The sequence below is a fragment of the Solanum lycopersicum genome, chromosome 12 (genome assembly GCF_036512215.1).
Source record: "Solanum lycopersicum chromosome 12, SLM_r2.1".
Taxonomy (NCBI): Eukaryota; Viridiplantae; Streptophyta; class Magnoliopsida; order Solanales; family Solanaceae; genus Solanum; species Solanum lycopersicum.
Genome location: NC_090811.1, coordinates 15,644,217 through 15,670,582, shown reverse-complemented (window position 1 = coordinate 15,670,582; position 26,366 = coordinate 15,644,217). Strand labels below are relative to the sequence as shown.

General features: G+C 37.1%; 1 protein-coding gene across 1 annotated transcript; it reads left to right on the top strand.

The window, feature by feature from the left end:
- Nucleotides 1-6,097: 6,097 nt before the first annotated feature.
- On the top strand, nucleotides 6,098-6,538 carry LOC138340233 (uncharacterized). Its single transcript, XM_069291943.1, has one exon. It carries the CDS (start codon nucleotides 6,098-6,100, stop codon nucleotides 6,536-6,538), a length of 441 nt encoding a protein of 146 aa, XP_069148044.1.
- Nucleotides 6,539-26,366: the final 19,828 nt, after the last annotated feature.

The following is a 26,366-nucleotide window of genomic DNA, read 5'->3' as shown; positions in this document are numbered from 1 at the left end:
GTAGATAGTTAGGGGGTAAATGCAGTTGGGTCAACTTCAAATGATCATAACTCTCAGCACAAAATGAATTAGGTGTCCCATGACCTATCAAAAGATAGATAATTGGATTAACTTTTCATATACACTGACCTTGCTAAAATCTGACCTCTGAGTAAAAGGTCATACCTATTTTAGTAAAGTCCAGCTGAACAGGCCCAACCTACGGAACAAATGACGAACCGTCTTTCTAGGTAATCATTTGGTCCGACAGCAATTTACCAAGGGGTCTTTTGGTATTTTCCCACTTTGTTAAACCGTAAGATACATCGTTTTGACCCTAAATCATCAGATTTTATTCAATTTAATCCTAGAAACGTAAATAAAACTTATCTAAGTCAAACCATTAATCAAAAACTTAGAAAATTAGGAGCAAGAAAGGAGAAAAAAGGTCAGGAACTCTAGTTCAAGAACACAACAAGGTTCCATCAGTTCCAGCCCTAAAATCTAAGTGTTTCTTCGTGAATTTCATCATCAGGTATGTGGGATTCCATTAGTGGGTTCCTTTCAACCATTGGATCCCTATTTTTAAGTCAGATTCTTGATTCCCATATCATGCTTATACCTAGGGTTTCTAGAACTTCAACAGAACTTTATGAATTAATTAATTATATGCTCGAAATTAGATTTCCATGTTTTTATTCAGTTTATTGCATGAATTTCAAAACCCTAGCTATGTATTTCATTACTTCTAGAGTTACACATGCTAGGTCAAATATTTCAGTTACTTCAGATTTACATGTCTCAGTTATAAATGCATAATTTCAAGATTAATTGTTTCATTCTCTGTTTTCATGTTTAGTTTTGAGATATCCAGTATTTACAAAAACTCAGTCATAATCAGTTAATTAAAAATTCATGGGAGTAGCATTATACCGAGTTGGAATAGGGTTCAGTGTACCTAATTAGTCCCAGAACTACTAGCCAAGTAGGTTGTAAGTCACTTCTGTGGGCAATCACTTTAGCGATCACGCCAGCATGGCTTTATACCTCTGGCAGGGTATATTGGGTCATCTCAATGGGGCATATACATCAGACTCCAAATTTAGCTTAAGTGGTTTTATTATGAGTTATTAGCAGCTCCCACAGTTCAGTCAGACTCTCTTGCATTGACCATTTATCAGTATACTCAGTATTCAGTTTTAACGTGTTATAAATTGGTCATTGCATTCAGTTAGCTCAGAATTCTCTATATCATGTTTAGAATATTATAATTTCTTTTGTGCTTGTTTAGTTTTGTTTTAATTCAGCTTTACTTTATCCTACATGTTCATTACCTTCAAATACTGACGCATACATGTGCTACATCTTCTCGTGATGTAGGTTCAGGTTCTCAGCATTCACATCATGCGTAGATCAATTTTTGATCTTCAATTCAGCAGATTCAGTGGTGAGCCATCATTCTCAAAGGACAATAGTCATGAATTTCTTTTAAGTATTTAGTCTTTTTGTTTCATTTTGTGCTAGATTTAGCTGGGGCTTGTCCCAGTATTTCTAGTCAGTTTTGAGGCTATTTCACACATAGTTAGTTTTAGCTTAGTAGTGAGTTAATATTTCATTTGTATTAAACTCATTGATTTCAGTTATTTTAGTTATAGAATATGGGTATTCCCCATCTTTTCAGTTTAAAATTATGATTTAGCTTCCGCATTCACTTTATTATCTTTGGTATTCTTATGATCATGCCAGTAGGGTTATCTTGGTATTACTTATGGTCCTAGGTTCCGTATCCATGTCTTGGAGGTATCTCAGGGCATGCCAAAACTTGGTATTAGAGCAATAGTTTTAAGAGTCCTAGGATGTCTGAAAAGCCGCTCTAACTAGAGTCCCTTTTATGGGTGTGAAGTGCACCACATCTAATGAGAGGGAGACTACAAAATGTTTTAGGACAACTTCACTTTCTTGTTACTCTTATTGTGCGTGAGGTATGATCTTATTCCATTCTAACTAGACGTTCTACATTTCAGATCATGCCTCCTCATAAAGCTAATACTAATAATGTGAATGCTAGAAATGCAAACGCAGCTCCTTCAGTCCTAGATCAGAATGTCTCCAATACTGAGTTCAGAAATGACATAAAGATGTTGGCTTAGAGTATGAATAACCACAACGATCAGGTTTATGCTCATGTGAATGAAAATGGTGGATCAATAACAGCAAGGGTTCGTGACTTTGTTAGGATGAATCCCCCTGAGTTCTTAGGATCGCAAGCTAATGAGGACCCTCATAATTTCTTGGATAAGATCAAGAAGATCTTTGAGGTAATGCAAGTCACTGGGAATGATCAGGTTGAGTTGGCATCATACCAGTTGAAAGATGTTGTTCATATTTGATACACTCAGTGGAAGGAGAATAGGGGTGCAAATGTGGCTCCTATCACTTAGGATTCATTATTGAGACTATTCTCGACAGGTTTTTCCCAATAGTATTGAGAGAAGAAAAAGCCTAAGAATTCAAGAACTTAAAGCAGGTTAACATGACAGTTTCAGAGTATGGACTCAAGTTTAACTAACTCTCCTGGTATGCTCCTCACATGGTTGCTGACTCCAGGTCTCAGATGAATAAGTTCTTGTATGGATTGTCCAATTTGGTGAAAATTGAGTGCAGAAGTGCTATGTTACTTGGAGATATAAACATCTATAGGATTATGACTCATGCTCAGCAAGTTGAGGGTGATAAGCTTAGGGAACAGGCTAAGGAGAATAAGAAGGCCGGGAATGGGAACTATGACTACTCTCAGCAGAAATTGGGTGGTGGAAATTTCTCGTAGATTCAACAGAAGATTTTAGCTCCAGCCCCTTTGTCAGCTAGTGTTCCATCCAAGAACAGGTATGACCCGAAGGGTAGAACACGATTCTCTAAATCTCAGGGAAGTGTTTCAGGCACTAAGACCTACCCCACTTGCCCTAAGTGTGTAAGAACCATCTGGGCGAGTGTCTTGCAGGAAAAGAGGAAAGTTTTGGGTGCGGTTAGTGTGGTCACACGTTGAGGGATTTTCCTTCTTGACAGGGTCAGGGAGGCGGAAATGGTAGAGCTTAACCTACAACTTCAGCAGCACCAGCAAGTTGCCCTACTAAACAGGGTAACTCATCTAGTACTCACAGAGGTTAGCGCTAGAAGAGGTTGTAGGCTCTTCAGGCTCGTAAGGATCAGGAAGTTTCTGCTGATGTTGTTACTAGTACGTTACGAGTCTTTGGCCTTGATGTTTACGCATTGTTACATCCAGGGGCTACTCTTTCTTTTGTAACTACTTACATAACAGTCCAATTCAGCGTTAGTCCATAAATTCTCTCAGAACCTTTTTCTGTCTTTACTCCAGTTGGTGACCCAATTATAACTAGACGGGTATACGGAAATTGCCTTGTCAAAGTATCTCAAAATGTCACCTCAGCAGATCTTGTAGACTTAGAAATAGTAGACTTCGATGTCATTCTAAGCATGGATTGGTTACATTCATGTTATGCCTCTGTTAATTGTAGAACTAGGATGGTTTGTTTTCAGTTTCCAGATGAACCAATCTTAGGATGGAAGGGTAGTAGTTTAGCTCCTATAGGTCGATTCATTTCTTACTTTAAATCTAGAAAGATGATCTATAAAGGTTCTATCTATCATCTAGTTTGGGTTATGGACTCTAGCTCTAAAACCCCAGCCATTGAGTCAGTTCCACTAGTCAATGAGTTTGAAGAAGTATTTCCAGAAGATCTTCCCGGAGTCCCTCCAGAAAGGGAAATTGACTTTGGAATTTATCTCATTCCAAATACCCAGCCTATTTCTATTCCTCTTTACAGAATAGCTCCAGTAGAGCTTAAGGAATTGAAAGAGTAGCTGAAAGACCTTCTAGATAAGGGCTTCATCAGACCTAGTGTTTCACCATGGGGTGCACCAATGTTGTTCGTAAGGAAGAAAAATGGTTCTCTCAGAATGTGCATAGACTATAGAAAGTTGAACAATGTAACAATCAATAATAAGTATCCATCCCCAGGATTGATGACTTGTTTGACCAACTTAAGGGTGTTAGTCACTTCTCAAAGATAGACCTCCGATCGGGTTATCATCAGCTTAGAGTCAGAGATAGTGACATTCCTTAACCAACCGTTAGAACTCGGTTTGGTCATTATGGATTTGTAGTTATATTGTTTGGACTAACCAATACTCTTGCAACTTTCGTAAATCTGATGAATAGAGTGTTCAAACAGTACTTGGACTTGCTCGTTATCGTCTTCATTGATGATATCCGTATTTACTCTAGGAATTAGGAATAACATGCGAGTCGCTTGAGAATTGTTTTATAGACTCTCAAGGATCGACAATTATTCTCTAAGTTTAGCAAATGTGAATTTTGGTTGCAATCTGTTGCTTTCTTGTTCATATTGTATCTGGAAAAGGGATCTGAGTAGATTTACAGAAGATAGAAGCAGTGAAACAATGGCCCACCATCCTCTATTGCAGATCTCATAAGTTTCTTAGTTCTAGCGGGTTATTATAGAAGGTTCATGGAAAGATTTTCCTCTAAAGCCACACCATTGACTAGGTTGACTCAGAAGATGGTCAAGTTTCAATGGTCAGATGATTGTGAGAAAAGCTTTGCAGAATTGAAAATAAGATTGACTACAACTCTGTCTTGACTCCACCAGATTGTTTAGATGGTTATGTCATTTATTGTGACGCATATAGAGTTGGACAAGGTTGTGTGTTAATGTATCGAGGTAAAATGATATCTTATGCCTTTATACAACTTAAGGTTCATGAGAAAAATTATTCAACTCATGAACCTCGAGCTTGCAGCAATGGTGTTTGCACTCCAGATATGGAGACACCACTTATATGGCGTTCACGTAGATGTTTTCACTGATCATAATAGCCTTCAGTATTTTTCACCCAGAAAGAGTTGAATCTTCCCCAAAGGATAAGCCTAGAGTTCCTTAAGGCTTATGATATGATTGTGCATTATCATCCGGGTAATGGAATGTAGTAGAAGATGCTGTTAGCAGATTATCTATGGGTGGTGTAGCCCATGTTGAGGAAGAAAGAAAGGAGCTAGTGAAGGATGTCACTGGCTTACTTGCTTAGGAGTTTGCCATATGAGCATATCAGAAAATGGTGTAATAGTTCATAACAGGGAAGAATCTTCTTTGGTAGTGGAAGTTAAGAAAAATCAATACAGTGCTGCAATTTTGCTTGAACTTAAGGGTGAAGTCCATAATTAGAGAGTGGAGGTTTTCTCCCAAGGGGGAGATGGTGTACTTCGCTACCAACATAGATTGTGTGTTACAGATGTGGGTGAGTTTAGAAATCACATCCTTGAAGAATCCCATAACTCTAGGTATTCTATTAAACCAGTAACCACTAAGATGTACCGCGACCTGCGGTAAGTCTATTGGTGGAATGACATAAAGAGGGATATAGCAGATTTTTTGAGTAAGTTCCCTAATTGCCAGCAAGTCTAGAAAATCAGAAACCAGGAGGTATGACTCAAGAGATCGATATTCCTAGTGTAATGTGATCAATATGGATTGCATCACAGGGTTACCTCTTACTCATAAACAACATGACTCCATTTGGGTGATAATTGATAGGAGGACTATACCAAGATTTACAGCAATGAAGTTATGAGGTTATATGGTGTTCCTTTGTCTATCATCTCAGACAGAGTTCCTCAGTTTACCTTTCATTTCTAAAGTCGTTCCAGAAGGGTCTTGGTACTTAAGTTAAACTTAGTACAACATTTCATTCACAGACAGATGTGCAGGTAGACCGTACCATTCATACCTTAGAGGATATGTTGAGAGCTTGTGTGATCGATTTCAAGGGTAGTTGGGATGATCACCTTAGTCTTATTGAGTTTGCCTACAATAATAGCTACTGTTCCAGCTTTCAGATGGCCCCTTAATAAGCTTTGTATGGGCGTAGATGTAGATCTCTTGTTGGTTGGTTTGAAGTAGGTGAAGCATCTTTAATAGGGTCAGGTTCAGTCCTTTATGATATGGAGAAAGTGTAACTCATTAGAGATAGACTTAAGACAGACCAGAGTCATCAGAACTCTTACGCATATGTAAGGATAATGGAACTAGAGTTTCAAGTTGATGATTGGGTTTTACTGAAAGTGTCACCTATGAAAGGGGTGATGAGATTTGGAAAGAAAGGGAAGCTCAATCCTAGATATGTAGGCCCTTATAAAATCTTTAAAAGGGTTTTCAAGGTGGAATATGAGTTAGAGTTGCCAGCAAAATTAGCAGCAGTGCATCCGGTCTTCTACATCTCACTCTTAAATAAATGCATGGGTGATCCAGCTTCTAAAGTGCTATTAGAGAGTATACCGGTGAAAGATAAAATTTCTTATGAGGATGTACCAGTTGAAATTCTTGACTGTCAGGTTAGAAGGTTGAGGAATTCAGTCAAGGTTGTGGAGGAGTCAGTCCGTAGAGAGAGCTACTTGGGAAGCATAAACAGCCATGAAAGCAAGTATCCTCACCTCTTTCCTTCCGATTCCACTTCAGTTTGAGGTAATAGTTTCTCTTCAGTTTTCCAGTCATGCATGCGTGAATTCAGTGTTAGAATCATGTTCCCTCAGTTTCTACTTGCATTTTAGAGTATTTGCATGTTCTCAAAACTAAATTAGTTAGAAAGTCAGTTCTCAGTGTTTAGTAGTAGGGTTGCATCTCTCTCCCTCTATTATAGATAGTTTAGTCTTTCTTCGAGGACGAATGTTTCCAAGGGGGAGATAAGTAACACCCCGTATCCAAAACAAACCAAAAACCATATTTTCAAGAAAATATGCAGGTGTAACCAATGGGGCCATCGACGGACCGTAGACTGACCCATGGTCCATCCTGCACATCCATTAATGGGGTCAGAAACCCCCAAAATCTCAGCTCAGAAAAATTTGGTTAAGTCATGATCAACGGATGGACCTACGATCCGTAGTTCAGACTACAGTTTATAGTCTGTGACCGTTGATCGACACCCCATTCACCCACTCTCTGACAAGAGACATGGATAACCAACATGGTCCGTAGAAGGACCTACGGAAGGTGTGATCGTAGGTGAGAAATAGCAGACACTTAGGGGAAAATGCAGTTGGGTCATCTTCAAATGATCATAACTCTCAGAACAAAATGAATTAGGTATCTCATGACCTACCTAAAGAAATATAATTGAATTATCTTTCCATTGCCGCAAACCTTGCTAACATCCGACCTCCTAGTAAAAGGTTATGCATGTTATATAGTAAAGGCCTGTTGAACAATCCCAACCTACGGACCCAAAGGACAGACCGTGGATGAAACGACAGATCGTTTGTCCAGGTTTTCGCTTGGTCCGACAACAATTTATCTAGGGGTCTTTTCCCAGTTCTTTTAAACCCTAAGATACGTCTTTTTCACCCTAAATCATCACATTTTAATCAATTTTTAAGCCTAGAAACATAACTCAAACCTATCTAAGTCAAATCATTAATAAAAAACGTAGCAAATTAGGAGCAAGAAAGGAGAAAAAAGGTCAAGAACCATAGTTCAAGAACGCAGCAAGGGTCCAGCAATTCCCGCCTCAAAATCTAAGTGTTTCTCCGTGAATTTCATCACCAGGCATGTGGGATTTCACTAGTGGGTTGCTTTCACCCATTGGGTCCCTAGCTTACAGTCAGATTCTTGATTTCCAAATCATGCTTAGACCTAGGATTTCTAGAACTTCAATAGAACTTCATGAATTAATTAGTTATATGTTCCAAATAAAATTTCCATGTTATTATTTAGTTTATTGCATGAATTTCAGAACCCTAGCTATGTATTTATTTTTCTTGAATTACACATGCTTGGTCAGATATTTTAGTTACTTGAGATATACATGCCTTAGTTACAAATGCATAATTACCAAATTAATTGCTGCATTCTCAGTTTGCATGTTTAGTGTTGAGCTATCCAATCTTTACAGAAACTCAGTCATAAGTAGTTAATTACAAAATTCATGGGAGTAGCATAACATCGAGTTGGACTAGGGTTCAGTGTACCCAATAAGTCCCAGAATTACTAGACAAGTAGATTATAAGTCCCCTTTGTGCGCAATCAGTTTAGTGATCACGCCAGCATGCCTTTATACCTCTGGTAGGGTATATTGGGTCCTTCCGATGGGGCATATACATCAGACTCCATATTTAGCTCATGTGGTTTTATTATCTGTTATTAGTGGCTCTTACAATTCAGTCAGACTCGCTGCATTGACCATTTATCAGTACATCATTCTTCAGTTTCAGCATGTTATAAATTGGTCATAATATGCAGTTAGTTCAGAATTCTCTATATCATGTTCAGATTATTATACTTGCTTTTGTGCTTGTTCAGTTTTGTTTTAATTCAGCTTTACTCTATCCTACATGCTCAGTACCTTCAAATACTGACGCATACCTACGCTACATCTTCTCGTGATGTAGGTTCATGTTCTCAATATTCACATCATGCGTAGATCAATTTTTTTTCTTCAGTTCAACAGATTCAGTGGTGAGCCGTCATTCTCAAAGGACAATAGTCATGTATTTCTTTTTAGTATTTAGTCTTTTAGTTTCAGTTTTTGCTAGATTTAGTTGTGGCTTGTCCCAGTATTTCTACTCAGTTTGGAGGCTATTTTCACACATAGTTAGTTTCAGCTTAGTAGTGAGTTAATATTTTCTTTGTATTAAACTCATTGATTTCATTAATCTCAGTTATAGAATATGTGTATTCCCTATCTTTTCAGTTTAAAATTATGATTTCCCTTCCGCATTCAGTTTATTATCTTTAATATTCTTATGATCATGCCAGTAGGGTTAGCTTGGGATCACTTGTGTTCCTAGGTTTTGTGTCCATGACTGTGAGGTAGCTCAGGGCATGACATATACTCACTTTCTTGAGTCTTGAAACAAGTTACTAGAAGTTGTAGAAGACTCCTTAAAAGGACTTTCATAGATTTTTTGAAAAATTCTCAAAAACTTAACTCTCAGCTATACCTTGAATTTGAATTATGAAATTTAAGATTTTGATCATGTTAGGAATGATTTTAGATAGGAAGATTATGTTTCTTGAAGAATCTTGGATAAGAACTTTAATAGAAACCTTCAAACCCTAGCTTGAAGGTAAATGATTAAGAAAACCTTTCTTGAGATTCTTGAATTAGTTTCTTCAAATCTCATTGGCAAAGAATATGATATTCATTAGTAAAGATGAAAATCTGATTGTTTTGAACCTTTTATTAGTCAAGAAATTTGTTTAGGGTTTTCTTGGAGGTAAAAGGACAAAAATGACTCTTTTTAATATTTTACAGTCGACTAATTCATAATAGCACTGCATATGTTACTAAAGTCGTAATGACCTTTTACTCAGAAATTGGATTGGCCTGAAATTAGTTGCGTTGGAAAGTAGATTCAACTAAATTTAATTGGATAGTGCATGGATCACGTAACACTTAATATTCTAAGAGATATGGTCGTTTAAAGTTGACCTAAGTAGAATCTTACATCAACACTTAATAAAACTTCAATAACACATCAAGAACTCTAATCTTTCAAATTTAAAAGTGAACTTTCACTAAAAATAATATGATTGGCGTGTGGGTGAACAAACCCAAAACTCACGTATCTCTTAGAGAATAAATCCATGGCGAAAATCCGCAATACGCCTTGATACTTGCCTCTTCATGAACTCTCAACTAAAACCCTAGGTGTATATTAGGATTATAAAACTTAACCGAAAAGGATTAGACCACTAAAATACTACTAAAAACAAATTAAATATAATTGGGTAAGGAAAAGATCAAAATACCCCTCATATTTTCGGCTCTTTCCTTAACTTGACAATCTAACTTTAAAAGGTCATATCTCACTCATCCGAACTCAAAACTTAGCAAAATCGGCGTATTTGTAAAGATAAAGAAAAAGGTATTTCATATGGTATCTGGTAGCACACCTAATTCATCATGTCCTAGGAGTTATGATCGTTTCAAGTTGGCCCAAAACTCATACTTAGCTTAACTTGCAAAATTTCTGATTTTGCTATTTCCAATTTAATTCTTTTTAGAAGTCAAGGTGCTAAATCTAGTGAATTGAACTTAATAGTTAAGAAATTTTTATTTTCTTGGTAAAATATCATTTACTATGATGAATTGTTCGAGTTTTAGTTTGAATTTTTTTTGAGGTGTCACATATCCATGAAAAACAGAATTTTGGTAAAATATCTGACGACCTCGAGAATTTTTTTAGTATCTTTATTATTAGAGTTTCATTCTCGAAATCCAACACAACTGCCATTAATCTTACTTCAGCAAATATTTCCAGAACTCTGACTATCTTTCGATAACTGCGACTAGTAACATGAGATAATGTTTTGAAAGCCATTACTGTTTGCTGGAGAATTTTAAGACAAGAAATTGGCCAGGGTGAAATAATAAAAAATATTGAAGTAGTAACAGAAAGATTAGTTAGAATGGTGTAGTTTTACGTCCATTTGTCTAAGATCATTTTAGGTCTACTTTGGGGTATATATTCGAGAAACTTCATGGATAAAAGAAATCAGTGAAACTTTGATATATCGTTGGTATGCTCCAAAAGCTAGTCCCTAAATTATTCTTTCATCACAGGTTGAATTATACTTATGGTCAAACCAAATAGGTCCTGATTGAACTTTCTGACAAAAAGAAAAAGGAAACACAATAAGCCATAAATTGCATGAATTTAACCCAAAAAAAGGATTACCGGTTCCATTTTCTAGTCCAAAATCATTATAGTAGAACAGAAATTCCAACTTCGATCTCATTCTTTTTGTGATTTCATCTCATTCAAATAAAAAAAGTCTTTTACCTGAAGAATTTGGAAGAACTCATTAATGGCAGAAGGAGGATTAATGAGACTCATCCCATGAGGTGTGAACTCTTCTTCCATCTTTTTCCAGTCAGCACAGGACGAGCCAGAACTAACCTTTGCCAGAAAAATTATATTTTAAAAACAAGAACAATAGCAAAAATTAACACTTCAACAAAGAAATGTAGAGTAGAAAAATAATACTTATAACAATTAGATTTTAATATCCCTTTACAAGTAAAATTTACAAGATTTTATTATCACTGACAAGATTACTAGCTAGGTGAATTAATTTGTTACCCTAAACTCCGTATTCTAAAATCTTCTAATTCATAGATTAGGAATTTAGGATTTTCTCCATTTTTAAACATTGATTTAACCTTCATTGGTCAATCTAGTATTTAATTATATATGATCTGATTAGTACCTAAAGACAACTAAACTGGATCGATTGTATATATACACCCATCATTGATCTATTTGTACACAAAATGTTATTATCTATTTTAATAAAAAAAAAGATGTCAGAGGGAAAAATTATCATTCAACTATTTATTGAACGGTTGCACTCCCTGCAGAAGCGATAACGATGTCAGAGGTGTCATTGAATTATAAGTACACTGCGTTGATGAGTTATGAATTTGACTCACTTAGAGCTTGTTTTTGGACGAATTAGTGTCTTCAATGCTTATTCTGTATACATTACTGATGTTAATTTACTGATGTGCAACAATGAAGGCTAAAGAACAGGCACGGACACTACGGTGCGAAAAGAAGCGAAAAAGTTGGAAAAGCTAAAGAATTAAAGAGTTGGAGCTCGAAAAAGTCAATTGGCGACTCGCCAAGTGAACCTCTAGCTCGCCAAACTTTCTAGCAAAGTAGCTTATCAACTAAGCCAACTCGGAAAGAGAAGAGCGCTTCGACGATGCGCCGAATGGAACGACGATTGTGACCTAAGACGTCAAATCTTCCAGAACAATTGGATGCAAAATTCAAGCCAAAAAGGCAGCAAGAGGGTAACATTTCTGATTCAAGAAAGTTCAAAAATTTTAGATTTCAAGAAATTTGGCGCCGGGATTAATGGACATTACTGATGGTTCATTGTTTGATGCACGTATCATAGGTGAGGTTCGTGGTTGGTAGTCAAATTTTCCAAAAATGTCAAGTTTCATTACCTTGATGAATGTTCTTCAAGACGAGCAGTTATTCATTCCACACACCGTAGATAGGCTTCTTAGGTGAGTCCTAGACTTAGAGAGATTTTGAGGTCGAAAGTTGAGGACAATGATTGGTATCCACGACCCGTCGATTGAACCACATTCTTTGGGTCATTTGAGGAAAAATCTTAGTCTCTTAACCCAATCGACAGAGGGACAGGATGGTCCATAGGTGGACCCATGGATCGTAGGTCCCCACCATCGAGTTGGTTGACAATCATTATTTTCAGGGGCTTTTAGGTCTTTTATTAATATTCTAAGCTAATACTATGTCTTTTTAGCCATCACCAAAATCTCTATATAAGTGTTTTAACCCCCGAATTTCCCCAATTAAATTAATATCTCGAACAACTAAAGCTTAACTTTCTAAATGAATTCCTCAGTTTGCAACCAAAAGGTGATAGTTTTATGGTGAAGTTATGTTTTTGTTGAACATTTATTTAGATAAAAGTGTACTACAACATCCTAACTGAGTTTAGTATATCTACTTGATGTATAATCTGGATCACTGAGGCGGGGACAAAAACATGGAGGAGGTAGAAGGACATGTGTAGTGTGAAATAAATGTCTCAAAAGCAAAGCTAGTAGCATTTACTGCACCTTTACTCCACCCCTGCAGAGTTGGCCGTTAATTAGGAGTCAGTCGAATTTTTGCTATATCTCGATAGATAATCAAATTTATATTTACAAAATGTATGGATCACATATAGTAACCGAGGCGATACAAAATTAAATATATCTTCTCCAAAGAGTTACAGAGACAATAATCGAAATATCTATGTCATCTTAGAAGGGACGAAATAAATACAATGTCACCCTATTATCTTCCAATGTATGATAGACAAATTGCACGTAAAGGGACATCGTATAAATCCATCAACACATTATTCAAATGGATCACCTGTAAAAGAAATATAATAAAGTTTATTACTTTTATTAATGAACATGTACAACTCTTGATACTTATTTGATTTGGTTTTCTCAATTAATTGTTTCAAGAAGCAAAGACATAGTAAAATGCCTTGAAGGCAGAGCTTCCAGATAAAGAATAAGATATGTTAAAAATGGAGATTATTTTCTATTTATGTACTTAAACTTTCACTCTATGAAAAATAAATAACTTACCTTACAAAGAATTTCTTGTATTAAAAGAAAGTCTAATTGTCATATGAGCACACTATAGTTTGTTTTAATCCACATATTAACTAACATTAGTATCCAACTACATATCCAAATGGAAAATTAAATTAATATCGTGATCATGTAAATTTACTTGCATGCATGGACACAAGTCCATACATATATATACATATATTCTTCCAAAAAATTTCCCATGTATTCAACAATTGTTGGAATCTAATACATTCAATAAACTAAAAAAATGAACGAATACTGGAATTGGAGAGAATCACCTGAAGGTGAAGAAAATATACAACCACTTACAATCCAGTGACATATTTTGCTTGTCAAATGTCATTAAAACCTATAAAAAGCAAAGAAAGTCATTGAGTATAAAAAAGAAGACCAATATTTTCAATAGTGAGGAAAACACAGCTCGATCACAGTTTTACTTAACAAATTTTTGAAATGAAGTAGTGGAGATTTCATCATCACTTATTCTTCAAACAAACTATACGAAATGAATTTTTCTTCCTAATGTGTTTAACTCTTGAAAAAGGACCTATTATGATAGCTATTCCATATATCTTTTCTTGGGTTTGTAGAGTCAGGTTTCTCGTTTACCCTTTGAATCACTACCCATATTCATATCAGGATTGATGATTTAGGATCCATATAATGTTTTATGAAATATATTAGATATTAAGGAATATATGGTGAAAATCACACCTTAAGTAGTCAGTATGTCAACCATCAACAGCTTAGTTGTCCCAAATATTGAAAATGTTAGCTTACTGAAGTGTCCATATGTTACCCATGTATGTCAAATTTAAAGTTCACAAAACTTCTAATATCCGGAGATGGTTAAGGATATGAAAAGCATAATAAACTTGTTTATTATTGACTTGGGTCGTGCTTCAAACAAAAAAGGTAGGGCTGCAATATTGATAAGCGGTATGGACATATCCAGGTTGATGGTCTATGTGAAACAAGTTTAAGAGAAGAAGTTGAAGGACAGAGAGGAGTACATGAACAAGAAAGATAAGACTGGAATGAGTCTGGTCAGTAGAAGGGTGGTTCAAGTCGACCACAATTTTAGAAAACAAATGGGCATGCACCATCATCTGCTAGTGCACCTGTGCCCAGACATAGAGGTGAGTATAATGGATAGAATTCAAAAACTTTCAAGGCTAGACTAGCCTAGTCCCTAGGTAGTTTGTGAAAAGGAGGTATTTAGGCTCCTCCATGTGATAAGTGTTGTAAAAACTACGCCGGTAAGTGTCGTGAAGGTCAATGGGGTTGTTTCAAATGCGGTCAAGAGGAACATTACATGAAAGAGTGTCCCAAGAATAAGCAGGGAGGTGGAAATCTGGGTGATAGAGACCAATCTTCATCTGTTGCTCCACCAAACAGGGTTTCACCTAGAGGAGCCACTTCTGGTACTGTTAGAGGGGCAAACCGCCTCTATGAAATCACAAACCTCCAAGAGAAAGAAAACTCTCCAGATGTTGTCACGTGTATGATCAAAGTCTTCACTTTTGATGTTTATACTTTGTTAAACACGAAATAAAGTTTATCATTTGTAACTCCTTATGTTGCAAATACGTTTGAGATTCTTCCCGAAAAACATTGTGAACCCTCATGTGTTTCTCCAACTATTGGAGAGTCTATTATAGCGAAAAGAGTCTATTGTGATAGTCCTATTTATATCAATCACAAGAACTCCATGACTGATCTAGTAGAGCTAGACATGGTAGATTTTGATGTCATTTTAGGTATGGATTGACTTCATGCCTGTTATGCGTCAATAGATTATAGAACTCAAGTTGTCAAGTTCCAGATTCCTCATGAGCCTGTCATAGAGTGGATAGTAGTTCGGCATTGCCTAAGGGTCGTTTCATTTTGTACTTTAAGGCGAGAAAATCAGTTTCAAATGGGTGTATCTATCACTTAGTCCGAGTAATGACTCAAGTGCTGAGGTACCCACCCTTAAGTCAGTTTCTATAGTGAAAGAGTTTCTAGAAGTCTTTCATGATGATCTACTCGGAGTCCTTCCTGAAAGAGAGATAGACTTAGGCATAGAAATCATCCCAGATACTCTTCCTATCTTTATTGCACCAGAAGGAATGGCACCAACAGAGTTAAAACAGCTAAAAGAATAATTAGAAGATTTGTTATATAAAGGCATCATTCGACCAAGTGTCTAACCTTGGGCCGTACCGGTCTTGTTTGTACGAAAAAAGGAGGGGATGTGTATGGCTACCACCAATTGAGTAAGGGGACCATAAAGAATAAATATCATCTCCCAAGCATAGATGATCTTATCGCCCAACTTCAGGTTGCTTCTTACTTCTTGAGAATTGATCTCAGATCAGGCTATCATCAGTTGAAATTTAGGGAATGCGATATTCCATAGACAACTTTTAGAACAAGATATGGACACTATGATGTTTTGGTTATGTCCTTTAGTTTGACAAATGCACCTACAACATTCATGGATATTATTAACAAAGTCTTCAAATATTGTTAGATGTGTTTTTCATCGTCTTCATTGATAAAATACTGATTTATTCAAGGAATGAAGAAGACAAAACTAGTCACTTCAGGATAGTTCTTCAAACTTTTAGAGATAAGGAGTTATATTCCAATTTTTCCAAGTGTGAGTTTTGGATTAAGTGCATTCTTGGGCCAAATAGTTTTCTGGTGATGGGATTAGAGCTAACACCATAAAGATAGAAGCAATTCAGAGTTGGCCTAAACCCACATCTCCAACATATATAAGGAGTTTTATGAGTTTGGCTGGCTACTATAGGAGATTTGTTAAAGGGTTTTCATCCATCTCGTCTGCTTTGACCAAGTTAACTTAGAAGATAGTCAACTTTTAATAATTTCAAGCTTATGAGAAAAGTGTTCAGGAGCTGAAAAAGAGATTGACTACCGCTTCATTTTTTATCTTACTAGAGAGTACTCAGGGTTTTTGTGGTTTACTATGATGTATCAAGAGTTGGCATGGGCTTTTTGTTGATGCAGAATGGCAAGGTTATAGCTTATACCTCCAAACAGTTGAAGGTTCATGAGTAGAATTATCAAACTCATGACATAGAATTGGCTGCAGTAGTTTTTGCTTTGAACTTATGGCATCACTACTTATGATAAGTTGTACCTTCAAGAGGTGGTGAGACTTCATGGAGTTACAGTCTCCAATATTCACATAGAGGTGCACAATTCTGGAAATCTTTACAGAAATGTTTGGGTTCAAAGGTGAACTTAAGCACTGTTATTCATCCTCAGACATATGGACTAGCAGAGCGTACTATCCATACCTTAGAAGATATGATGTTGAGCTTGTGTGATCGACTTCAAAGGGAATTGGGCTGACCAAGTACCTCTCATAGAGTTCGTTTACAACAACTGTTATCATTCGAGCATTCAAATGGATCCATATGAAGCTCTTTATAGGAGAAGATGCAAATCTCCTAATGGGTAGTTTGATGTTGTTGTAAAGCATGGTTTGTAGGACTAGATGTAGTTCACGAGGTTATGGATCAGGTGAATGTGATTCAAGAGAGGTTGAAAATGGCACAGTGTCACCCAAAATCCTACAAAGATGTTAGGAGAAGGTCGTTATGGTTTGAGGTGGATGATTGGGTGTACCTGAAAGTTTCCCTTATAAAAGGTGTTATGAGGTTCGGTAAGAATGGGAAACTTAGTCCTCGGTATATTAGTCCTTACAGAATTTTCAAGAGAGTTCACAATGTAGAGTATGAGTTGTAGCGACGAGTTTGCAGCGGTTTATCCGGCATTTCATATTTACATGTGAAGAAATGCATGGGTGATCCTTCATTAATTGTACCAACTGAGCATATTGGGATTAAGGATATCTTGTCCTATGAATACATTCTGGTTCAAATTTTGGATCATCAAGTTCGAAAGTTTAGAATAAAGGAAGTTGCATCAATCAAAGTCCTTAGGAGGAATCAATTTGTTAAAGAAGCAACTTGGAAAGCTGAGGAGGATATGAAGAAGACATATCCACATCTCTCTGATTCCGGAGAGAATGGAGATCAAGGTACTAAATTCTCTCCTTAACACTTTATAAGACTTAGTGTAAGCATGTTATTACTTGCTCTTTTTATTGAGTGTTGAAATGAGGTTACTATCCTTAGCTTAGTAAAAGAGTTCTCATTCGAGGATGAATGTTCCCAAGGGGGAGATATTTTTGCATCTCATAACTCGGAATATCTAGGATTTGGCGAAAAAACAAAAAAATAATCACTTCTGGAAAGAATAGGAAAAATCTAGAAAATTTTCCTAAGTAAAAAAATGTGAGTTTTGGCCATTTTCAAACGGACATAACTTCTAGCTCAAGATTAGTTAGAATCATATATTTATATGGTTGGAAATACCTTGGAGATATCTTTACAACGCCACAATTTTGGACATTTTTGATATCGTGTGAGGGAGATATGCCTATCAGAAGTTGAGTTGTTAGACTGAGAAAAGTTTAATCCGGATTTTAGTAAGGGTATAGTAGTCTTTTTACCCTACTATATCCTAATTTGTTTTAAGGGTTTATTAGGCTTAAAAAAAAGACTTAAGTTAGTTTTGGAAAATTGAAATATGCTTAGGTCTTGGGAGAAAAAAGAAGAGAATAAGGAGAAAGGGTTAAGAATTCATAAAAACGTCAAGATCATCGAGTGGAATTCGTCGGGGGAGTGATTTTTACAAGGTATATGAGATATTTTGGTGTAGGATTCTTTCGCCCACACACCAATGTGTTTAATTTAGCGCATTTAGAGTAGATTGAATGATGAACATTGAAGTTATTGATGAACGATTGTTGGATTCTTGTTGGTTGAGTTGGAGTATACCTTTAACTATTATTTATTCGTGTTTTCAGGCTGTTTTGCGAGTCTTATTGATTGAATACTGAGAATATTAGTGATCCTAAGTGTTTGGGTAAAGTTCCATGGAAGTTTACAAGGTTTAGAGATGAAAATCCGAGAACAAAGAATCATAAAATCCCATCTGATAGGCCCTGGGGCGCTGCGCCAACCAGAGCCCCTCAAAATGGACTCTGTCTGTCAGGCTCTAACGCAGCGTGCAAAGCCAGAGTGCCTGAGAACAGTGTCTATCCATCAGGATCTGGCACCCTGCTCCTCCTAGAGAGCCAGGGTCACCTGGAGATCTCATTCTTCCCCCATCTTTTTGTACTAGTTCCTAAGTGATGTACCTATAATTCCTAGTTGATTCCAATACACTAAAATACATCTAAATATTATGAAATCATCCATAAATATGAAATAATGATCCTTGAATCATAATCTAATTCAAGGAAAGTTAAGATAAAAATCAAATAAGTAAGGAGTCAAGTCTAAAAGTTAAAAAGCAAGTCAACGTGAGTTCATAAAGTTTTAAAGAGTCTTAAACAAACATTTTTACTTTGTTTTAAGGCTAAATCTACAAATTGAGCAATGATTAATGAGTTGAGTCTAAATCTCAAAAACTATAGGTACTAAGTATACCCTAAGAGTTAAATTTTAAGTAATGAAAAGAGCAAAGAGTGAGTTTATTTCTCAAAAGCTATAATATAACTAAGTAGTCCCTAAGAGTTACAAATGTTTTCACATTTTGAGAAAGAAAGGAAGGTAGAGTTTTACAGAGCTTTGGGCTAGTTTTAGAAAATGGGAACTCTGATTTCCAAGATAGCTTTTAAAGCTATGTTTGAGCAATTATCTCAAACTAGAGAAGAAGTTGTTTTAAAAACATATGAGTTAAGAAATTTGGGGGTAGTATTGAGCACCGATATGGGGACGCGAGTTCATATCAACTCAAGTCTCCATAAACCATGTAGCCAACATGTGCAGATAAAGGATCATACTTTTTAGATGATTCCTTAGTGCTTTTTAGAATAGACTAGTCGATCCACTTAGTAGTTCAGGTTCTATGCAGATGGCGAGGTATAGAGCGGTCCAATTGCAATGTGAGGTAAGACGTTGTACCATCGCTTAGGCTCATAGTGATAGTTTTCGGCTAGAGAATATCCCACAGAAATTATATTAATTTTCATATATAAGTAAGTTGATTTAATATTGCATTACTTTTAATGAACTAACTGACATGCTTTATATATATTGCATGTGTCTTTACTTCTTTATATTGAGTTGTTATTTCATGAGCTGAGTAAAGCCAAGGTAAGTACATCCTTAATCCTTTCAAGCTTTTAGTTGTTGTTTAGCATTCTAACTCGCATAATTGTATATTCAATGTACTTGTGCCAGTTGGCCTACATCATCTTATGATGCAGACGAAGGTAACCAGGATCAACATACATCGCCTCGTTGATCCAGCTAAGCATTCAGAGTCAGTGGTGAGCCTTTTTGCATTTCGGAGGATGCTTTTATTCACTTTATAGTATTTCATTTATTGGATGTTGTGGGTCTTTCTCAACATCCATCTAGTATAGTAGAGGCTTCATAGACAGTCAAATAATTCAATTTTGGGTCTCTCTTTATTTACAAATGTTTTAGTTTAAGACATAAGTATCATGTTCGCCAGACTAATATAATTAAGTATTTCAATTGAGAATGTTTCTTATTTATAGTTGAGTTAAGCTAAGTCTTCTGCTGAGTTAAGTAAGCAGGACAAGGGTTCGCTCAAGGCCAGCAATAGTCATTGGATGCCGGACACGTCCAGGGTGTAGGATTCGGGCGTGACAGTTACTTTGTTTTGAGTTAGGTTTTTAGTTACTTTCACTAGGCATGTGTATGTAAAAGTAATTCAAGAATAAGAATTGAGTTTGTGTGAATTAGAGGAAAAACGAAAACTAAAATTTCGACAGGCAAAATATGAAGGTGGTTGTGTGTCAAGAGCCTAGTGCCTTATTTTGAAAATTTTGTTCCGCGTTGTGGAGCTGACACGAGGTGTTCTGCCTTAAAAAGACATTTTTGAAACGAAAATTTAATTATGCCTCTGCGTCTTGGACCCACCTTCAAATATTGATTTTCAGTCTTTTCTCATGTTTTGCTATCCAGAATAATTCCTAAACATCATGTGATATTTTCAATGAGAAATCAAAATCTTTGAATCTATAATTCAATTCAAGGATCAGTTAAGATTCAATTCAAGAGCATTTAAGAATCAAAGTAAAGATAAATCAAGAGTTAAGTTAAGATAAGTTCTTAATATTTTCAAAAATCTTTCACAAATATTTTGACTTTGTTTTAAGAATTAAGTTTGAGTTCAGTATAGAGCAAAGTTGGAAGTTCTTTCTTCAAATAAGTAAATGTGGACTATGTATTCCCAAAGAAATCTAAACTGTTTCACATATAAATAAGAACGGAAATTAAGTTTTCCAAAGAGCTTTCAGGATACTTTTAATAAGAGAGTAATAGCTTTCTAAATGAAGCAAAAAGGGAAATTGAGATTTCCAACATAGCCTTTGAGCTTAGTTTTTAGCACTAATCTCAAATCATATAAGAAGTATGCTTTTTTAAACATATGAGTTAGTATATTTTTAGAGTAGTATTGAGCACCGAATTGGGGACAAGCATAAGGTAATTGATGTTCAAGAGGGGGTGGGTGAATTTCAAATTCACTTAGTCAACTATCAATAGTCGATAGTCGACTAACCTGCAAGTTAGTAGGAGAATAAACAATAATAGAAAATTATAGTAAATAATTGACACACAATATTTTATCCTAGTTTGGATCATCAATATGGTGCCTAGTTCAGTCCCCTTGGGTTTCAAGGGTTTTCCTTAAGAGTTTCAAAGAGATCTTTTTGTTACAACAATTTGAAACTTTTATCTTGTCGGATATGCAAATCAGTTTTCTACCTTCATACTGTCTCAACTTGTATACCTACACTCAAATTTTTATTCTTTTTCTCTTTTCTTTTCAATTGTATCACTCACATCTTTACAAAGCTTTATGAAAGACAAAATAAAATTGTTTCCTAAGATCATGTGAAGTTGTGTGCTTCACACTACAAAAAAGGGTCGATATAAATAAATGATGACCTTTGATCTTCATAAGGAAAACCCAAGGATTTATATCAATCAAGGATTAATTTAGGGAGTCTTTGATTCAAGGCGATTTAGTTGATTTGTATCCATGTAGTAAATCACTTCTTCTACTTCCCTTTTGCCTAATTAGATCTTTTCCTTGTATGATCAGCAGACTTCTTATTTTGTAGCTTGATTCATGGGGCCTCCCTTTCTTGATGATTCAGTTGTGATTTCAGCCAAGATGTTTTCCTTCTATGATCAGCAAACTTACCATATGGCTCTTTTTATGGCTCTTCGTTTCTTAATGATTCGGTTTTGATTTCTTCAAAGAGCTTGAGTATTTTCACTTCATTCATGTATTCCAACCATATATTCCTTTCCTTCTGTTGTCACTTAGATTTGAGGCTTTCCCTTCTAATGCTTCTTTGTAGTTTAATAAAATATGTTTTTTCCTTCTTGAAGCCTTTCTGAATTAGTGACCTATGAAAATTGAGATTAACGCGTTACGAGTCTACTTTCAAAATTACCTAACTTTAAGGAGTTAACACTCTCCATTTTTTTCATAATGACAAGTTTGATCACAATTTTAATAGTAATCTGGACAATCATTGTTACTAAGAGAGTTAATTGTACCTGAGGCTCTGTGTTGTCGATATATGTAGGTCCCCTTGTCTCACAGAGGAGGATAGAATTGTTTTCTATACCGTTGTCATAATAAAAAAGAATAGCTAAAATCAGACTATAATAAAGCAAAAACAGCACACAGCAGAGTAGTCTAAGCGTTAAAAGAACAGTAGTCCAAAAGATAGAGAGGTCCAGGCCCCTATTGAAAGTGAGTTCAAAAAGTAAAAAGTACAACAAGGAGAGTTAATGACCACCCCAAAAGTACTTGAGAGAGTTGATCACTTTCTCTCAAAAGGTGTTGTACGAATGTTCCACATTCGGGAAAGACTGAAGTATGAGGTCTGAACTGTAACAACAAGATCATTGTTGGAGGAGTTGACTCCCCTTTTGAGAGATTCAACTTTTTTGATCAAGCGATTTAATGTTGAGATACCTTCCTGCTTGATTCCTGTCATGGCAATCGGCAACTTACCGATATCAGTGCTAGAGTCAATCTGCAAACGAAATACATTTTCCACAGAATCATGGAGGGTTTCCAAGTTTCGTTCTACAGCCAAGAGTCTAGTTTTGACCTCCTCATTGTCCTTCAATAAAAGAGCATCAGAATCCACAGAGATTTTTTAGGGTTTGGACAATCATCCCGAGCTCTGACTAAGTCCTTTTTTATCCACTTTTCACCAACCTGCTGTAACGACCCGTTTAGTCGTTTTGAGCAGCTGACTTTATTTCTGGAAAAACTGGCAGAAGCGACGGACACCACGACGGACCGTCATGGGCACGACGGACTGTCGCAGGGACTCGTTTCAAAACACTTGGAAAATCTGAAATTGGATACTAAAAATCGACTCTCTGAACTTTGTGACGGAATGGCAGGACGGACCGTCACAGGTGTGACGGACCGTCACAGACCCTTGGTGGAAATTTGGGTCTCTGAACTCTGCGACGACCTGCAGGACGGACCGTCGCAGGCACGACGGCCCGTCACAGGTTGCGCAAATCCCAGGCAGAATCAGATTTCCTTACACGTTTTAAGGGACGTTTGGGACTATTCTTTCCTTAATTATAGATTTCGTGGGTTTATATTAATAACTTAAATTCTTGGGGGTTAAAAGAGGTAACCCTAAGTTAATTAGTGGGGTATTATTGCTATCTTTTATTCTTAATTATATGTTAATTTGGGGTAAAAGAAAGAGGATTTTGAATAAGAAAAGAGAAAAGAAAAGCGAGAGATAGATTAATCGATTGAGAGAGAAAGAGTCGAACGAGGAAGAAGAATATCAAAGCTTGGGAGATTGCTTGTTGATTCCAATTCTTCAGTGGAGGTAGGTTATGATTTTCATGCTTTCATAGTAAACTCTTAATAGAGAATGACATGTATTGGTAGTATTGTAAACCCTACTATATGCTTAATTGTATGTTTGCGTGAATATGATTATGTGATTGTGATAAGATAAGCATGATGAAAATATTGAATCCCAAATCTTGAAAGGAAACTTTAATATACATTATTAATGATGATGCCTTGGTATAAAAGAAGGCTTGATGAATTAAAGTAATGGGATTGATGATGCCTTGGTATAGAGAAGGCCTGATGATTTACAGAATGATATTAGTGGATCGGAGTGTCACGTACCGACACATGTAGGGGATCGGGTGTCACGAACCGACACGTAGAATTAGGGGATCGGGTGTCACGAATCGACACGTAGAATTAGGGGATCGGGTGTCACGAACCGACACGTAGAATTAGGGGATCGGGTGTCACGAACCGACACGTAGAATTAGGGGATCGGGTGTCACGAACCGACACATAGAATTAGGGGATCGGGTGTCACGAACCGACACATAGATATAGGGGATCGGAGTGTCACGTACCGACACAAGAGGAATAATGAATATGAGGGATCGGAGTGTCACGTACCGACACCAGAGAATTAAAGATAATGAATCTTGAAAGATGTTAATATACTCAATCTAACGAACATAATTCCCAAATGAGTATGGTGTTGAGGCTTGAGCCCTCATGGATGAACTTGATGGTACTTATTGATGATTATAATACTTGTTGTGGCTACATGTTGAGTTTTATAGTTGATTTACGATAATATTGATATATACTATTCCCTATTTTGAGTTGGCCGATGATATCTACTCAGTACCCGTGTTTTGTACTGACCCCTACTTTTATGTTTTCTTCTTGTTTATTTATGGAGTACAGCAAACGTGCCATCGTCTTCAACTCAACAGTAATTCAAGCCAGTCTTACTACACCGGAAATTCAGGGTGAGCTAATGCTTCTAGCTTGGACTGGATCTTCTTCTTCAAGTCTTGATGCCTTGAACTTCCGGCATGGACTAGCTTCTCATGTATTTTTAGCTTTTAGAATACTCTTAGTTTAGTCATTTGATTGTAGATGTTCTTGTGATGATGACTTCCAGATTTTGGGGATGATAATAATAGTTTTGAATTGTTTTTATTAATGAGTTTAAGTCTTCCGCATTACTTTCTGTTGATATACGTTGAAATGTTAAGGGTTAGATTGGTTGGTTCGCTCACATAGGAGGGTAAGTGTGGGTGCCAGTCGCGGCTCGGATTTGGGTCGTGACAAACTTGGTATCAGAGCATTAGGTTCGTTGGTCTCATCACACAAGAACAGGTCTAGTAGAGTCTTAAGGAACGGTAGGGGGACGCCTTTACTTTTCCTTGAGAGGCTATAAGACTTTAGGAAAAATTTCACTCTTTCATTCTTTCTTTCGTGCTACTACTTGAGTCCAATTGGTATCTAGGCGATACGAATTGGTATCTGACCATCTTCACTCTCTTTCGCAGATGGTTAGAACTAGAGCAACGACTACGCCAACACCAACATCGGCAAGACAAGAAACAACTGAGCCAGCCACTGGGGATGTGGCTCGAGGTAGAATAGCGGCAAGGGGCCGTGGAAGAGGTCGTGGGAGGACGTCCTCTAGAGGGAGAGGACAAGCACCTAGCCCATCTGATACTAGGGCAGTGACTCCCCCACCGACTGAGGAAGTAATAAGAGAAGGGGAGGATGGGGAAACTGAACAAGTGCAAAATGAGGAAACGCCACCCCAACCTACCCCAGAGATGATCAATCAGGTTTTGGCTTATCTTAGAGGGTTATCTGATCAAGGTCAGGCACCTCCAGTGTTTTCTGCGCCAACACCTCCGGTTTCGGAAGTACAATATGCGGCTACTATGGCTCCCCGCATGGATGTTCCATTGGAAATAGGCACGTTCCCACGTCTGACTACTGGGCCTATAATGACAAATGATCAGCACGAACTTTTCAGTAAGTTCTTGAAATTGAAACCTCCGGTCTTCAAGGGCACTGAATCAGAGGATGCTTATGATTTTCTGGTTGACTGTCATGAGCTACTACACAAGATGGGTATAGTAGAACGGTTTGGTGTTGAGTTCGTGAGTTATCAGTTTCAAGGGAACGCCAAAATGTGGTGGCGGTCACATATCGAGTGTCAACCAATAGAGGCACCACCTATGACTTGGGCCTCATTCTCTAGTTTGTTTATGGAGAAGTATATCCCCCGGACATTGAGGGATCGGAAAAGGGATGAGTTCTTGAGCCTAGAGCAAGGTAGGATGTCGGTTAATGCTTATGAGGCTAAGTTTCGTGCACTATCCAGATATGCCACTCAACTCTGTTTCAGTCCTCAAGAGCGGATTCACCGGTTTGTGAAGGGGTTGAGGTCAGAATTGCGGATTTCGGCCTTACAGATAGCGGCAACGGCAAAATCCTTCCAAGAGGTGGTAGACTTTGTGATAGAAGTGGAACGAGTGAAGCCAGACGACTTCACCACAACATCGACATCAAAAAGGCTTCGAAAGGGAGGTGAGTTTAATGGTTCTTACACTAGAGGACAGGGTTCGGGAAGTTACTCAGTCCGACCAATTCAGTCTTCACTACAGACTGTAGTTGGGGGACCACCTCAGACCGGTCAACACTTCTCCGAGGGGCATATGATCGACTCCAAAGAATGTTATGGATGTGGGGAGATTGGACATATTAGGAGAAATTGTCCCAGACCAAGTTACAGACCCCCAATAGCTAGAGGTAGAGGTGGTCATGGTAGAGGCCGTTTTTCTGGAGGGCGTGGTGGTCGAGGTAATAGTGGTCACCAAAACGGCAGAGGTAATGGGCAAACTGGGGCCACTACATCACAACATGGTAGGGGCAACGGACAGACGAACGATAGGGCCCATTGTTACGCTTTCCCTGGGCGGTCTGAAGCGGAGGCATCTGATGCTGTCATCACAGGTAATCTTCTGGTTTGTGATTGCATGGCTTCTGTATTGTTTGATCCTGGATCCACATTTTCTTATGTATCTTCCTCATTTGCTAATGGTCTAAATTTACATTGTGAATTACTTGATATGCCTATTCGTGTTTCTACTCCGGTGGGTGAGTCTGTGGTAGTTGAAAAGGTATATAGGTCTTGTTTGGTGAACTTTGTGGGGAGCAAAACTTATGTAGATTTGGTTATCTTAGAAATGGATGAT